A 17,788-nucleotide genomic window follows, 5' to 3' on the forward strand; every position below is an offset into this window, starting at 1 on the left:
CAGTAAGCATACCCTTTTCTACACGTCCTCTCAATCATTCTTTGGGTTTTCCTAGTTTGAATCGGTCATTTCTGTCCTCCAACAGCCTCAGGAGCACAAACGCTACGAGGAGTTCTACATCTTGTTAAAGTATTCGCGCCAACTTTCAGTTTCGTCCAGCAATTTTGGGTAGTGTTTTGCCTCTACCTGAACAGTTACACCCAAAAATGTTGCACGTTGGATCCAATTTTGTTCCATAGTTTGGACAGGGCTTAAGGCACCAGGCATTTTTTAAGGTTGTCTTCCAAAGTAAAGCAAATAAATGTACTAAAAATGCGTGCGGAACGTGTAGCACGACTATTTTTCTGAAACACTCAAGCGTCCTCTAGGAGGAAACGTCTACCTTCAGTATAAGGAGGCAGTGTGACCCAGTGGTTAGAGCGCTTGCCTTGAGATCCGGAGATCCCGGGTTCAAGACACGCTCTGACCACTGGTTGAATTTGATCCTGGTAGTCCCTGGTTCGACTTCCCAGCTGCACTTGTGAATAGCCAACTGGTTTGCCTCCGGCCAGTTGGGATTCTTAACAGTTGTAGTTGTTGTGTTCTGTTGTTTCGTTGATTCATTGGCCCTGAAAAGCCCCTATGGGTAGAGGTCAATTAAGTATGTATTGTATTTAGAATGAGTAACAGCTAAATGATAGAGATGTGATTACCTTTGGCAGAGCTGATTTCTGGGGAGTTTCTTGAAATCTTAACAGTCGCATGGGATGCCCTTTCCTCCGATGTCGCTGAAATCAACGAATCTTGTAAGCAACTTGATACCAACAAGGATTTTTCTCTATTCATAACACCTCTAGCAGCAAGTGCACCATGAAAATTACCGTTGCCGTAGTTGGTAAGACTTCTTTACACTTATGACACACACACACACACACACAGCAACAAACATCACACGCAAGGGCAGTAGAACTCTGAACATTCGCACTTTTGACGGGATAGGAAAAGTCTCTTATTAATTTACTTCAACTTACTGCGTCTTATTTACTCTACGTTTGTTGCTTGTTGGTTTTGAAAGACATTGACGGTATAGAAAAACAAACAGCACAAAATGAATCGGCTTTCGGTTCACTGCCAAATCCCTTTCGCGGTCTCAATGGCACTCTATTATTGCGTTTTGAGATTGGTCGAAAATCTAACCGTTCGTTCAAACAACCAGAACTGAAGCCCAAATTGAAGACCACCCACAGTGTATGTCTTGTGTGCACGCGTTTCCTGTACAAGACGCAATTCTGAATGTACTTGGCTCATGCCTTCTCATTCGATCGTTTTAAAGGTCCACCTTCAACCGACAGGCATTGCGTGCCTCGGAACAATTTTCATATATGAAAATTCCACCCGAATCCGAGATCCATCCAATTAGATCGCTGCGATAAGAAATACGAATTTCAATAACAAAAACAAACGGTCGAAAAGCCTGTCGGTTGAAGGTGGGCCTTTAACATGCTACAACTAATCCAACCAACATAATTTTTAATTGGACTTCATCTGAAAACCCCTTGATAGATGATTAAGTTGGAAAGAAGGGTTAGCGCACTATCGTAACATTTATGATACATCGCGTGCAAATCTTGGACACATTTCTTCCCAAGCCAAGGTAAATGGTTATTATTGCTATTAGCAGTTACTTTGAGCTTTGACAGAATGTCTGGCATTTTAAGCATTACTTAGTGACATGCATTAGTCTAAAGCAATCACTTAAGCCAAGATTCACCTGGAAATCCACAGCACTAGGACATAAGAAACGTTCAACGCGTGTTGATTGTGCAGCGTTTTTTCCACTTACTACAGTTGTAGACGGCACGATACTGGGCGTCACGCTAGGGCTTTGCTGGCCAAATATCTCCGACGGTTTGATTAGGGACGAATCGTCCGATGAAGATCTCATCGTTGTTTGGACAATTCCAGAGTCTTCCTACAAACCAAGCGCACAACAATAGTTATAAATGGATTATTCTTGAAACCTTTACTACGTTGAAAACAAATTCATGGAGCAATATGAACGAAGAGCTTTTGAAGAATTCTACCGCATTCTGACCGCGCGAAAATGAAACTCCTATTGCCCCCATTCCCGTTCTATTTGGAAAAGAAGAGCTTCCAGGGTTCATACGCTTCTTGTGTCCTAAAACTCCATGACTTTTCGAGGAGTTTCAACGACCATATAGGAAAAAAAACCCATGACCTAGGAAATCCTGAAATCTATACCATCCAGACAGAAGCCCATGAGTAGGCGCTTGCCCCTCCAATACAAGTCCTGTAAGTCAACCTTTGCGGGTATCTTTCTACTTTTAGAACGCCACGAAGTCTTCGACTCTGCAAGCACTGTTTAAAATAGGCAATCAAAATAAAGTTGTCAAACGAGGAGAAAAATGGAAAAAACAATGAATGCAAATTGATGCAAATGTGAGTCTCCTGATAAAGGAGTTGACTAAAGGATACAGTGCACTCGAGGTACCTGCTCACGGGCTTCTGATCCAGAATAGAGAAGAAGATTGCAGCTCCGTTTGCCAAAACGTAAGACAATAATTTCATTTTGTTTCAGCACTACTCCTAGATCTAATTTTCCAGTATTTTTCATGACTTGTCATAATTTCCCTGGATTTTCTGGCCTGGATTTCACAATGTTGGAAAACCATGACTTTCCAGGATTTCCATACCCATACGAACCCAGCTCTTTCTCCGCAGACTACAAAGCGGAATTCCCCACCGCGAAATTGCGTTTATACGAACAATTTTATTTGGTGGCAAACAACAATTCTTCTCAGGAGTACCGTCGCTGATACGATTAATCCTCTACATCAATTACATCGTAATCAAATTACGTCAATCATGGATTCAAAGCATTTTCAACTTTACCGTGTGGAGGACTCGCACAAACTTCTATCGAGGCCCAAAAATCGACACCACGTTGCCTTTATTACCTCTAACCGAAATCTCTAATAGTTTTCTATTCTCCTCAAAAAGTTCGCTGCAGGTCGCTTCTTCTCGTGAAGAAGGCTAAAGGCAATAGTCAAATCAAAGCCCAATTCATGTATGCTACTGCTTCTACATGTGGATGCCCTGTGCAATATTCGATTCTTTGCCGCAAACTGCTAATCAATTTTATCGATATACGTGTCATTGTTGAAAACGTTTCAAACCATCAGTGACTAAGCCACTAGACCTACCACAGTTATGACAGCGTTATGTTGGTCAACTACATCTTGTGATTCATCCAATCTGCTGGAACTTGCTGAAGGAGCAGCTGTAGCCGTCTTACTCAACTGGGCGTATTTTACCTCCAGAGATGTCCGTACTCTGCGAGGGGTCTTCTCTGCACTTGTTGACAGCTGCAAACCACTTTCTTCCTCCTCTCTTTTGATAATTTCATTAAAATCTGCTTCAAAGTTATCGGGTGTCTAAGGAACACAGAGGAAACAATAAATATATATCAAAAAAAGAAATAATTAAAAATTTTTGACCGTGGTGGAGGTAAATCTCTACCACTTTCACCGACACTGGGGTGTACAATTGTTTTAGTATATAACACACAAGTTGAATAATCGGGCGAGACTATCGATAAAATTTGCGGGAAGCCATTTTGTTTTTCTCCCTTTGCTCACTTGCTAGTCACCTCCGAGCTAGCCAATCAGAACTTGCGGAAAGCACTATTCACTTGTGCCGTATATATTAACACATGCTACAATCCACCACAACCATTTTACCATATAGTACAGAGCTCAGTTGGTGGAAACCAGATTAACATATGCCAGGACTAGTGTGATGGTTTTATTTTTTTCAACTTTTGGGTGAAACCACGTTGAACGATGTTGAGGGCCATAACATTGTCCAGGGGGGAGGGGAGGGGAGGGAGAATCAACGGAAGAACTATTTTCTTTGAAAAACAACCAAGTAGCCCAATACCTTTAAGCAAAGCAAAGCAAAGTAAAAGTAAAAGTAAAGTACATGTAATTAATGGACTGCAGTGCAATAAAAACAAGCATCTAACACATACACTGCGTAGCTGGCGGTTGTTTTGTTGCAAAGAGTGCAAGATTAAAACACCTTACGTCAAAAACTTGTAAAAATATAAAATAAATACAAGTACGTCGTATTCATAGTTTGCCTTAATTTGCTGCTGTTCAATGTAGCTAAAACGTTTTCTGATTAAGAAAAAAATGAGTACTGATCTTTAAATATTTAGGTTCGGTGCGAATGTGGTTCTTTTTTCACCAGGCCTGTGACCCAGACATTTTCCCTAACATTAACTGTTTTCTGCGAATTGTTTGCACTACGCCAGTCACTTCAGCCAACAATGAACCACGGTAAACGGTACTTTGAAGCTTGTCAAAGGATATCTGCGCGCCACTGCGACAACGCAAAGATTGTCGGGCTTGACTCTGATGAACATTCAATACGAAAAGCCCGTCCACTACGATGCTGTAAGTTAAGCGTTTTGCGGAAAGATACCCCGAAGAATGCTTTTGATGGATCCCGTCTTTGATGAAACAAAATTTAAAAACGTTAACTGCAGTTGTTTCACTCTATATTTATCAAATACGCGTGACAGCACAACAATCGTTAATAAGGTATAATTGAACAATCACAAAACGAAACTATCACTTATTGATCGTGAGACATAACGAACGTTGAGGACAACCATCGGGTAAATATTTCTTCTCTATGAAATTGTAATACGCTGACTTTGCCTCAGAATGCCAGAAATCGCGTTTCCGGGAACTAAAAATTTCAAAATTTCCCGGGGGTCCCCAACAGGGGCTGCCCATGCAAGTGCGCAACAGCGTGCAGTTTTGACCCTTTTGTCCTTAAAAAATTGCCCTTAAACAATTAATCGAAAATCTCCTCGTAAAATTAAGGATTAAAATACGTGTCATATTAATCCTATACTCATATACATGCATATTTAGAACGAAACCTACATGTGCCATCTTTGTTTCATTCAACACCTTTAAGGCATTCTTGAATGGAGTTGGAGTACGCGGTGATACACTCAACAGTTCCCTTCTGATACGTGGTGTGCGAAAGGGATCTTCGCCTGAGCTTGCGTCCAATAAACCAGGTGTATTGAGCGTAGTGTTTACTACACTGATTTGACTCTTGTTGTCGCAAGCCGGTGTGGACGTTTGTAACTTGCTAGAATGTACGGGGGAGTTCAGAAACTGTGAGGGTGAAAATGGCAATGACTTTATTGGTGTGGCACCTTTAGGGCTGCTAAGGAATGTCGTCTCTAGGTTTGAAATGCAACTTGTATCCAAGTCACCAGACTGCTGTGGTAACTGTGTTAAGGTCAAAGCAAAGCACAAGAGTGACAACATTTCAATCCAAGAAAAAAACAAAGATGCTGCAAGTTTGCACGAGAAATGTAATTAACATTTTTCTTCCCGCATTCTCATCTCTTTTGAATCTATCGATCTTATGTATGCTAAAATTAGACAACAACTAGGTGTCAAGCAGGCTTGGGCCAAGTAAATCTAAGTCAGTCTGAAGATGCAATTCTCTTGTCCTTGCCAATATAAATTTTGTTTGCTTTTGCCAAAAAATGAGGACCTACTCCTCCTGAAAGATCACTTTTTGATCCTCTAATCTACTCCCCAGCCAAAACGTTTCCACACACGTTTTTACGGGATGAGATTTTCGGCAAGATTGTCCTGTAAACTAGAACCATTTTTTTGTCAAAATGGAAGAGTTATACATGCACTACTGATAAAAACAATAAACTGGCCTCGGTTGTTCAAAAGGTGGATGATGGTATCCACCAGATAAATCACTATCCAGCGGATAAACACTAGCAAAACCAATTGAGTCCATTGGATAGCGCTATATCTACCCTTCGAACAAGTGGAGCCCGGTTCATGTGCAGTAACAGTGATACAAAAGGATACTTTTCTCTTTTTTCCTCTTCTCAATATTGTTGGAGGGGTACTAAATCTTGTTTGCATAACAGAAGAAGTTATTGGAATAAGCGATCTACAAAGAAAGCAGCAACAAGGTTCAAAGTCTCAAGCTGTGCATCAAGTAGTAGTAGAAGATTGACATGGCCCATGTTTCCCAGTTTAATATTGTTTCTACAGGACACAATTTATAGAGGTTTTTGCTCTAGTAATACACGAAGGTGTTTTGTAAGCCCGAGTAAGACAGCCCTCAACTGGAAAAAAAATGTATACTTGCCAATTAATACAACCTTCTTAGTTCTAAAGTATGCTAATACCATCAGAATCGAAAAATATGAGCAATTCGTTTATACATTGACTTTTAACAATTAATGAGACTCGTGAAGACTTTTGCCACAGCAACCTGAAAACAATGAATTATATTCGTGGTGTCACCTGGCACAGTTAAACACAGAAACAGGCTATTTGAGCTTTCCGACCTGTCTGTGTTCCTAGTGCAATAGCTTGGGATACTCTTATGTCACCCACCCTCCATCCGTTTGTAGAGCTTCCAGAGAATTCCCGTCAAATCTGTACCCTATAAAGGCAATGGAATAAGAAAAATAATATTTAGTATAATTGCACATATGATTATTCAAAATGCTCTCCGCTGATTGGTTGCCGTTGAGATGATTATATACCACTTATTAACCGAGAATGAGGTCATTACAGGGAAATCTCAGACCGAGGCCTTGATGTATTGGCTTACCAATAGCGAGGTCAATACATCAAGGCCTCGGTCTGAGATTTCCCCGTAATGACCGAACGGACGAGGTTAACAAGTTATTTATTATATGGCCTTTTTTTGCTCACTTTTGGCCTGCTCTTCGTCCTTTGGATAACAAAACTCGCTCTCGCTCATACTAAAGAAGTACCTGCATGCTAGCTTTTCTTTCAGATATTGAAAATATAGTTGTACTTTGTCCATGTTTTGCTGTTTTCGCCCACGCGCTCGTAGCTTTTAGTCTCAACTCAAAAGAAACGTCGAGCCGAGAAAAATTTTCACAATGCCCGGTCATTACAAGAAAATCTTGCCCGCTCAGCAGCCAATCAGTGCGCGCGGACTATTTGTTGCCACATAATAATACGCGATAATCACATAAGTGATATTTTTCCAAAATGGCCGCAAGCCGTTTTGTCGAGGTGACAGACAAAGAAATTAATTAATTGTTTTAAAGAAAATGCTTATTTTCCACCTATGTAATTATACTAAAACAATTATTTACCCCAGGCTCGGTGAACATCGGCGAATAATTGTTAATTATTATATTTCTCAGATAGTATGTGGGCTATGATTGGCTAATTAGCGGGCCGAATTAAAATATGTGCTGCTAAATTTGACATTTTGATGTAACCTTTTCTAGCGAGTTTTTCTTGTTGCATGTTTATGCAAACTAACTTGTAAAACGTCTTGAAACAACATTTGTTTCTCAGAATTTACGCTTGCCAATCATTTTTGGGAGTTGATTTCCCACGTGTTTGCACTAGGTCCACAAATCAATGAAAAAAGGCGGTCCGTAACTCAAAAAGTATGGACCTCGAACTCGGTTAGTAAGTGATACTTATTCTTTTCTTAATGCGGGAGAGGGCGGAATTCTGCGAATCCCGCAATCTGATTGCCTCTGGGAGCGGGCGGCATTTTTTTATGTTCCCTGCCACCCCGGGCGGAATCCTAGGCCTGGTTGCGTGAGCTTGTAATGGCCTTCAATTTCCATTTGTTGACATCGAATCCGTTTACATACAGAAGTAAGTATTATAAACAGACTTTCATTAGACAAGAAGCGTGGAAATTTATAGAATTCAAATAAAAATATTTCTCTTTGAAACGTTCACGTTGTAAATCGCTTACTGCATTCGCTATCAAGCGCGGTGCGAGTCAACAATTAAAAAAAAAGGGAATTAAGAGAGGAAGAGAGAGAGAGTGGAAAAAAAAAGTTATTTACCAGCTAAGGGTCGGTCCGTAGAGCGAAAAACTGTGACCTCAGTCTTGAAAATGCCGCCCTCGGGCAGCAATTTGAAGACCTCGGTCACAGTTTTCGCTATACGGCAGTCCCAGCTGCCAAATAACGTATATGTAATTGTGTACATAGCTCACATAAAAAATACATCAACATGTTTGAAAACATGTGAGCAAGTTCGATCATTTATGTAGTTTGCTTAGGCCCCAGGCATTTTGTTAGACGAAAGAAAACTCGTTCGCAAAGCAGACTGACGTGAACAAGTATTCTCGACTTTATTTCGGAGTTTTGGGGGTGCTTATAGAAAATTACAGATTTGTCACGAGATGTTCACGTAGATAACCCGCGCCCCCAATTATGGACAAAATTAAACCCCGAAAAGATGTTTTTTTTTTCTTCCTGTGGCCTGTGAACGCAGACGTATTTCCGGCAGTTGTTTTTCTATTCTTTTCTCTTTTTTTTTTTTGGGGGGGGGTGGGGGGGGAGGGGGGACAACTGCCGGAAATACAGTGTGTACGTTTCCGTTCCCAGGCTACTATTTCTGAAGAATGGCTAAAAGCACATTACCATATGACCATCTGCGACTCGTGTCTTTTTCTGTGGACAAGGAACTTAGCAAACAGAGAAGGACTTAGGAGCATAGACTTTGAAGTTGCCACTCACCTGTGGTTCCTGGAGATGTCAACTTTGAAAGCCGTATATTTTTGACTGAGGAAGTCCTATCAAATGAGCTGAAATTACTCCAGGTAGAAGGATCAGATCCAAAAAGGGAATCGCTTTCCGACAGACCAAATGTTCTGAAGGGTGACATGAGTCCATGATTAGTTGATGATCTAACATCACCTCTTCTTTTTTCGTACGTTGATGATAAAAGGTCCTGCTTTTTAACTTTTGGTTTAATGTTAGTTAGATTTGAACCACTTCTGTGTTGACTGGACCCTGAAAGACTGATGTCTTCTTGCTTTGAAACAGCCATAGAAGGTAAATCGTCAATTAATGATGATGATGATGAACTACAAAGGTCACTGTAAACATCACTTGTTGAATCTGCCCTCCGTCTTTTCTCTGTTAAATACAACAAATAAATCCTTTTTCATAAGTTAAAAAAAATAACCCTTCAACCTTTTGTAAGTAGTTGCTGCTGTTTCAATCAAGTAATCACAACGGAGGGATTTTGCCCAGCAGCAAAATCCCGAGGAGGCATCATTGTAGTCTGCACTTAAAGTCATAATTATAGTATTACTTACAACATAGTTTGTATACCGGATAAAATCTCGATTTTCCAGAACTAGGAGCGCACGGAATAAATGGGTTATGATAACATTTTCACCAAATTGCAGGAGAGGAGTACATGGAAACGTAACGTCACAATCAAGGGGATATCGGTAATTCGGAAATCCATCCAGGGGATCCTTGTTGACCCTCAACTAAGACAGCTGACATGGTGTAGTTATGCCCCTTGGAAACGACAAGTGTATGACCAGAATGGGGAACATGGGTTGCTGGGCTAAGAGAGAACAACTGGAACAGGAAACCGGGAGAATGGAATGAGGAAAATCAGGAACAGGGCCAACTGGGCATTTACAACCCACAACTGAAACTTGAACTGGAACAAGAAGTCACAGCTTGGGAACCAAAGCCACTAGACCTATATACACTGTTAAGCAGTAAAAAGAGCTGGGGCTCAATGCCCCTGATTCTTCTTCCTCGTGGGAATCGGTGACCGAGGCCATCCTTCCCCCTGGTGGACTGGTAAGGGTAGGCTGTGAACCCATGCTTCCAGCTACAGACCTCACAGGCGAGAAGAAATCGACAATGGCCAAAAGGCCAACAACATTCCCAGCATTCCAGGAATGGCAAGACTGGGATGAATTAAGATTGTGGTCCTTACAGAGCTGAGGAGTCTTTGACCAGACAAGAACTTGCTGCAGAAGAGGGGTTGCTGGGGACCAAGGCATGAAAGTTGTTAAGGTCGTAGTTCACCTTTGTCCTATCGCAGAATAGAGGTGGCTGCCTCTTTGTCACAGGGGCTGTATCATATTGTTGCCATGCTCATCCTGGAAATTTTTTTGCCATCTGCATTATTAATGGCTTGTACTGTGACAGATCTGCCGCTCTTAACCACAGTGAGGCACTACATTTAGATGGTGAATACTGGTGAATGCATGAGGATACAATGTATCTGGAATCTCCATGGTTTGTCTGTGGGCCAGGGAGACAACTAGTTTGCCGTCCAAGAACATTTAAGTTTTGGTCTTATTAACCTTGAGATTATCTGGAAGGAGATCTGCAAGTTCAACAAATTGACTGCTGATAATCTTACTCACAAGTTTGCCTAAACTAGAAATTGCAAAAAATTACAAGGTGTCACAATCCCCAATTCTAGTTGACTGAGAACACGCTGATGATAAGACAGATGAGAAACCAAAAATTGGGTTCAAACAAGTGAAAAAGTGGAAACAAAACAAGGAACACAGATGTTGGTGTTGCTGTTGGCTGCTAGGAGTTTCAGTACATTCTAATACAGATGGGGATGACCTGACCACATGACTCATGCTGGACATGCCACTTTGGGATTAAACCGGAATCACCAAAACAATTCCAGGTAAACGATCCGATGGGGCATTAGACATGGCCTGGGCCAGCATACTCCCATTGATACACATACACGTGTGTAAGTTGTACATAATGAAAGTTGTCCTTACAAGTACATTTACTCACCTTTCTTTCCTGGGTACACAGTTCCCTTACCATATCGTTTATCAGACTAGAATTAAAAGGAAAAAAGAAAAGAAAAAGAAAATTTAATTGAACTAAGTAATGATTACAATTTCAAAATTACAAATGAAAATAACTGATTTAAAGCATTTCAACCAGCTGCTATTACTGCTTCTGCTGCTACTAAAATATACATGTAGCACTGAAAAGATCATGTTAAAATCCTTACCACATTGTATCTGACTTTTCTGTAATGGTCATAGCCTGAACTTTCCACTTTTCTTCTCATTGTTGAATTCCAGTGATTTTTGATGGAATTATCAGTTCTATCAAAAGTTGCATGTACATGTACAGTAGGTAAAAAACACTGTATGAGTTATGATGTTATACTCACATACAAATCCCACATCTGAATTGGTTAATGGCCCCTTGACCTGCATTGTCTTCTTTAGGGATTGTTTTGTTTTGGGCTTGTACTAAAACCCGAAACAACAAAACGAAACCACCGAAACCACCAAAACAAATTTAAAATGACGTTAAAATGAGAAAAGCCTGTTAAGTTGCTCTAGTTTTTCTCTAGAAAGTCTTGGTTTGAACAAAAAATGCTGCAAAGTCTTTCTTGAAAGGGCCATTCAATTCGCCACCACAATATGACCAGGAAAGCTTTTTTCCTTTTTGAAAATTAGATTTCTTGTTTTAGCTAGTATACCATTCAAAACGTGAAAAAATATCCACCTTTTTCTCGATGACGTCGATACCCTTGTGCTCATCCATCTTTCAAAATGTCATGATGCCACACGTGTGGCTAAAGAGATCAAGATCAAGGCTGTTTTGTTTTTTAACTTTTTTATATATTTACTTACTTTTTTATTTGTTTCGGTGGTTTCGTTTCGCTTGCTTCCTTTCAGTAGTTTCGTTTTGGTCGTTTCATTTCGTTGTCTTGGGTTTTAATACATGCCTTTGCTTTGACATGAAACATGAAGGAATCTTGGAGAGCACAAAAGAAGGACAAGACAATACTCCTCAACGTTCAAGAGTGCTTTCTGTCTCATAAAGTGCCCCAAAGTGTGTTAATGTACACACACATTTATTTGTGGGCTTACAACTGTACAATGTGATGGATACAATTTTAAAATGGTTTTCTTTTGGGAAGAAGGAAAAAGGTTAGGTTTGAGGTCTGAAGCAAGATAATGCATACTGAATCTCATTGCATGAATCTGCTTGCAAAATTAATAAATAAGTTTTTCAGGTGTGTAGTTCGATGTGTCTGTTTAAATCCTACTCATGGGCACACCCTTCTTGGTTCTATAGTGGGGAAATCTCGGTTTTACAGTAAATGTAATTAATTTTTATCACTTGTAACTGGCTCTTAAGATCTATTTTGAAGCAAGAAATGGTGGTCGTCGGTTTGTTGATAAGGGTTTGGTGTTTGTTTGCTTAAATCCACACAACAGCTCCAGGTCCACCTACATTGTACAGTAGTTTTTTCCTACATCAGACAAGAGAGCAAAGAATAGAATTTTGCTTCCCCTAAAGGAGGCGAAATACGAGATACAAAAACCCTCAACTTGTTGCCCAACATTGTTTCGTTGCAAGTTTTGGTCGATGTTTCGCGTTTTTCACCTTGCGTGATCGACTTGACCCGCAACAAAAACATTTGTTGCGGGTTGTAGAAATGCAGGGCGCGGATTGGTTGATTTGCTAGTACACAAGCACATTTGTTGCGCGACAAGTTGTGAGCTTGATGAAAAACGAGCAACAAAGCCAAAATTTGTTGCTCAGAGTAGACCCGCACTCTACTTTTCTTCAACCCGCAACAAGTGTTTTTGTTGCGCGACAAGTTGATCATGCAAGGTGAAAAACGGGAAACATCGACCCAAACTTGCAACAAACAAAGTTGCGCGCCAAGTTGAAGGTTTTTGTATCTCGTATTTCGCCGCCTTAAAAGCAAATTAATTATTTTTTGCAAGAACCACAGGACAAACCTTCCTGGTAAGAGTTTAGCTATCTCAGCCCATTTATTGCCCATCGTTATATGAGCCTGGTAAATTATCCTGTCCTCATCTTCTGTCCATGCTGTCTTTTTAATGTCAGGATTTAAATGATTATGCCACCTACAGCAAAAAGGAAAGTGAAGAAAAATCATGAAATGTTGCAACAGTGGGTTTGATGAAGGGTGCCATTTAAAAAAATTCAGACAATTTTTTGCGATAAGGTTGCAAAATCGTCATCCTCTATTGTGCTGCCAAGGGTTTGACAAAACAAAATATGAGCCTGCAATATTTGTGTGTAAACAAACCGCTGAAAATGGCAAATAATCAGAGATTATTGCACTACAGCTGTGCCCCATACGTGTATGTTCAGATTGAAAGAAAATTCATGGTGAAAAACACAGGTTTTTTTTCATTTCTTTACTTACATGTACATGTTGTTTAGCAAAAATAGTGGCAAAGTGGCAACTGCTAACCTGTTTATTTGTTTGAAGGAGTGAAGGTGAAAACCATTCCCAAATTTGCAACTTCTTCAGATATTTTAGTCGCAAAGGGAAAAAAATTCAGTCAAGTGCGGCTGTATCAAAGGATGGATAGCGCTATTCACTGGATAAATCACTATCCACCTTTGAACAACCAAGGCCTGGGAGAGAAATTTCGTGAAGGAAGCAGCTGTCGTAACATATGTGAGTGGCTTGATACCCTAACCCAAAAACAAAAGACTAAACAATTGAAACAATTTCTTAAACTTAAAAACAATAGAAGCTGCTTTCAATAGCAAAGAATGGCAGGTTATGACAGTTGCAACATTCCAACCCACACATTTCTGAGTCATTTTTGACAATGTGAAGTTAACTCAAAGGAAAACTAAGGGGCTGCTTACATGAGTACAAAGTGACTTTCATTCCTGAACAAGTTAACTTTATTCCAGAGCCATATACATGTAATTATTTCTCTTCCTCTGTTACCATGATACATGGCAACATTTTGTTCATGCACAAGTCATTCCAGAATACATTAATTCAGGTTTTCAATCCAAATGAAAGCCTCATTCTGGAATGACAGACTGGTACTGTATCACGTAAACTGAAAACAAATTTCCTTTTGCGAACCATTCAGTCATGGGTGAGAGTTACATGTACAAACAGTACCTGTGAGAAAATATTTGCAATATTAAAGGGTAAAAAGGGCAACAAAGACTCAATGTATTCCACACCTCTCAACTCTGTTCTGCCAGCCTTATCTGCATACATAAAGGATGCTTTCTTTTCTTCTTCTGGTTTTTTTCTTACCACTAATGACATCCGCAATAGAAACGCCTAATAATTATTTATGCTCAGAAAGTGAAAAAAATGGTTATGATCTTTTCTATTCAGACAAAAGCGACAGCCCAATGCTCAAATTTTTACTTAAAAAATTCAATACAGTAACATTTTTTGAAGCTTGCCCCACATGTTTACATGGTTGTACACCAGCTATGAGCCCGTTGAGAGAAGGGTTGGCGAATTCGAAGCATCTCCAAGGATCAACAGTACAATTATAAATGCGGATAGCATATTACGATGTCTGGAACAGTCAACTCGGTCACAGTTGAATTGGTTAGCAATGTTATGATTGATGTACATCAACTTTTTTTCCAATTACATGTATTTTCAAATTAAATTATCCAGCATCTACAATTTGCAACAATTTTTATCCATCTCACTGGCTGTCAAGGCCGCTTTATGCTCTCTGGTTTTCAGCTTGGCCTTGCTTGCATTTTGCCTTTTTACAGACATCCACACAATACAGTTTGAAAATGCTTTAGTTGAAAGCACCTTTAGTTGAAACTGTTTATGGTAGCCTCTCTACTTGAAATGTATAAGGTCAGAAGGGCAGAAATTTTTTGGCGACTAAAATACTCAAGCTGGCAACCAAATCTGAAAAATTAGGGGCCAGGTAGCCCCTATGTTTTTTTCTAAAAGTCGAGCTATAAAGTTAATAAATTATTTTGCCTTTATGCTATCACTAGCCTTGTTAGCACAAACAAATTCAAAAGAATTTTTGCTCCAAAGTGAGGCTAGTGAGAATGATTAGCACAAAGACAAAATAATAATTTATTGGCCCCCATTTATAAATACGGTCTATAGCCACAAGGTGTTGCCTTACTAGCTGTTCAAATACTGTCAAGTGAATGCAGTACAAATGTCATTCTGGAACGGTAACTCATTTCAGAATGAAACTCATAATGGTATCCTGTAAACAGCCCCTAATAAATGCTTAACCTTCATACAGTACGTCTGGGATTGACTCTGATTTGAGGACTTGACCAGAGGTCAATTCTCTTTCATTCAATTGCAAATTATATAAATTCAGCTTCGACTTTGGCACAGCTGTTTCACCTGGGTTACTGGGGAGGATCAAAGATTTCAGCCTTTTCTACACCAGTGTAATAACCACTTGCATGCTGAGAAGAAATGTAGAGTGATGTACCTTTCTCTGCATTGTTTTCCAATCCTGCCTTTCAGATGTTGAGCTATCAGTGACCAACGCTTTGGACCATACTTTCTCACCAGTTCAACAACTTTGTCATCCTCCTGTCAAATATTTGTTGCTTGTAAACCTTCTTTGTTGTAACATTATCTTAATCACATGCAATGGAAATCAATCCACAAATAATTACATTATCAAAAGACAGTTTTTCTGACCTCTTTTGTCCAAGGGCCTTTCACCAACTCTGGATTGAGAACCTTTTGCCATCTCTGGTGGCACTGTAACTCAGTACGGTCAGAAAAATTACTTGCAACTTCCCTCCAATTGTCTGACCCAATTTCATCCACTAATTCTTTCAACTTTTCATCCTGCAATTACAAATTAAAGTTTATCATTACATCCCCTAGCCATTTCTGTAATATGAGAGCCTGATGAAATTAAAGCGGCCCGTCATGTCTGGAACTACAAAGTCAATGGGAGTTAAAATGTTGGTTGACATTTGTGCCTACAAGTTCTTTTTCCCTTTAATAACTTGAAATAACAAGTAATTAGCAGGATGACAAATTCCTCATGATAACTAGGGATACTTTTTCTTTATAAGGAAATTAACCAACAGTTACATGTAAACAAGACACTACATTTGTATTCAGAATTTTGATTTCCGCTGTAATGGAGTGCAAGATCAAACATCACAACCACTTTTCACCTGTGATCTTAGAAAAACTTCAGGTAGCAACAAAAATGAAAAAAAAGGAGTTTGTTACATAAATCCTAAGCTGAGTTCTATTAATGCACAGCATGTGATATTAAGATTTATTAAGACAGGTTTTTCAACGTTAAAAGCCTGAAAGCATGATTATTTTATTTGCTTGCCATTTTGACTAAATGTGAAAAGTACGGTACAGTAGGTATTTAGATAAAACCAAAAGAAATCACACCTTGCACATACACATTTTCATGTGCTTTGAGGGAGTGACATGTAAATGCTACGAATTCTCATAGGTTCATTGCACTGTCTGTGATTGGTCACAGTATAGTCGAACCTTGATTATCCGGACCTCGATTATCCGGATTTCTCGATTATCCTGACTTTTTCTCTAGTCCCAATTTTGTCATGAATATTTATTAGTCATGATCAAGATCCGTAGCGATATTCTTTTTAAAACTACAGCGTTGAAAAGTGAAGTAAAGGCGAGTTTATTTCGCTTTCAAAACGCAAAATAAAGCAGCACTCGCACTCGTCGTAACTAAGTGAAATTTCGTTCGGCAAACAAGCTACATGTACACTACGTCACGAATTCATCATGTCCTTGAAGCGTAAGCGATCAGTTCTTTCGATAAAAAGATAAACAGGCTATAATTTTGCGATTAGAGAAAGAAGAAAAAGGAACCAATTTGTCAGCTGAATATAGCAGTAGTAAACGGCAGATATCTCATATCCGCAAGAGCAAGGAAAAGATGATGGCGTTTGCCGACACGTGTACAGGTATTCACAACGGGCAGTGAAGATGTAGACCATATCGTTTGCCAAACGATTCGCAAATGCTTTGTTTCATGATTAAATGTCGCTTTCTTAATGTAATCAGTTTTTTTTCCTCATTAATATTCATATTCTCGATTATCCGGACCCTCGATTAGCAGGACTATTTCGTCTAGTCCCAACCAGTCCGGATAATCGAGGTTCCACTGTAATAATTATTTTGATATGGTTTTACGCCACTCAAGTGAAAATCATTGTTAGTACTGTACACTGTCAGTACACCAATGACCATGTTCTGTGATTATTTCTGAGTTCCTATAATCCTGGCCATAAGTTGTTGGGACACCTCCCCTTTTGCGCTCTACAACCTACGATTTCAACTACGTCCTTGACGTTAAAGAAAAAGATGAATAGAAGAAAGTAGAATTGACTCCCTCTTCCCCATAGCAATTTTGAAAGAAAATAAAGCTATTCTGAAGACCAGATCCGATGTGGTTAAAAAGAAAAAAGGGACAATAGAAAGTGGTTAGACAGTTGTTTTAGAATTGAACGTTATAGCTGAAAAATCATTATTATTGTGGCGTCACTTTAGTTGGAGAATACTGTTCTTTGAGGCGAACAATTCGTGAAACATGGCTATTTAAGAGAGTCTGCCTGTGAAGTCATCTGCCGTGAACTGTCCCAACACTTGTGACCAGGATTGTAGAACTGTGGCTTGGGCTCCCAAGAACTTTCTTTCTGAACTTTTCTTAGCCAGCATCTTTGTTTTATGCAATTTCAGTCTTGAGCTGAAAAATCTCTGCGTAATCAGGCGAAAAGAAAAGGCATCTACCACATTCGCAGTCGACGACTAAAAACTCACAAGGACAAGTATAATAACTCCAAAGGTCGTCCGTTGGACGACTGAAGTTAAATTAATAAATGTATTTTCATGAATGCCATCAAATGTCATAATATAGAATTTACTTTCGTTCTGATCACTATTCGTTTAATGGAAGCTTCCAGAGCATAATTATTATAAAGGAATAAACATGCAGCTTTTCTCAGCATTGAAAAGACATCTTTGACCCTGTGGTATTTTCCATGAACAGGGTTTGTGCTGGATTTTGTATGAAATTCAAGAGCAAGAAATTAAATTTTCAATGAATGTTTGCAAGTCTAGAAGATTTATATGCCATACATTAGAGACCTATTTTAAAAAAA

At 39.4% G+C, this 17,788-nt stretch overlaps 1 protein-coding gene across 4 annotated transcripts in view; it reads right to left on the bottom strand.

Moving 5' to 3' along the window:
* Positions 1 to 17,788, bottom strand: part of LOC138000629 (myb-related protein A-like) — a 32,097-nt gene that overhangs the window by 8,232 nt on the left and 6,077 nt on the right. For 2 of the 4 annotated variants that reach the window (XM_068847198.1, XM_068847180.1), the window contains exons 3-14: positions 15,321 to 15,473; positions 15,106 to 15,209; positions 12,628 to 12,756; positions 10,872 to 10,968; positions 10,646 to 10,691; positions 8,588 to 8,989; positions 6,456 to 6,504; positions 5,919 to 6,003; positions 4,956 to 5,303; positions 3,204 to 3,434; positions 1,751 to 1,951; positions 693 to 767 (exon numbers count right to left, since the gene is read on the bottom strand). In XM_068847198.1, coding sequence (XP_068703299.1) covers positions 693 to 767; positions 1,751 to 1,951; positions 3,204 to 3,434; positions 4,956 to 5,303; positions 5,919 to 6,003; positions 6,456 to 6,504; positions 8,588 to 8,989; positions 10,646 to 10,691; positions 10,872 to 10,968; positions 12,628 to 12,756; positions 15,106 to 15,209; positions 15,321 to 15,473 — 1,920 coding nt within the window. The remainder of the gene's footprint in view (positions 1 to 692; positions 768 to 1,750; positions 1,952 to 3,203; positions 3,435 to 4,955; positions 5,304 to 5,918; positions 6,004 to 6,455; positions 6,505 to 8,587; positions 8,990 to 10,645; positions 10,692 to 10,871; positions 10,969 to 12,627; positions 12,757 to 15,105; positions 15,210 to 15,320; positions 15,474 to 17,788) is intronic. The other 2 variants (XM_068847189.1, XM_068847206.1) reach the window with 2 other exon arrangements.

The sequence above is a fragment of the Montipora foliosa genome, chromosome 1 (genome assembly GCF_036669935.1).
Source record: "Montipora foliosa isolate CH-2021 chromosome 1, ASM3666993v2, whole genome shotgun sequence".
Lineage (NCBI taxonomy): Eukaryota > Metazoa > Cnidaria > Anthozoa > Scleractinia > Acroporidae > Montipora > Montipora foliosa.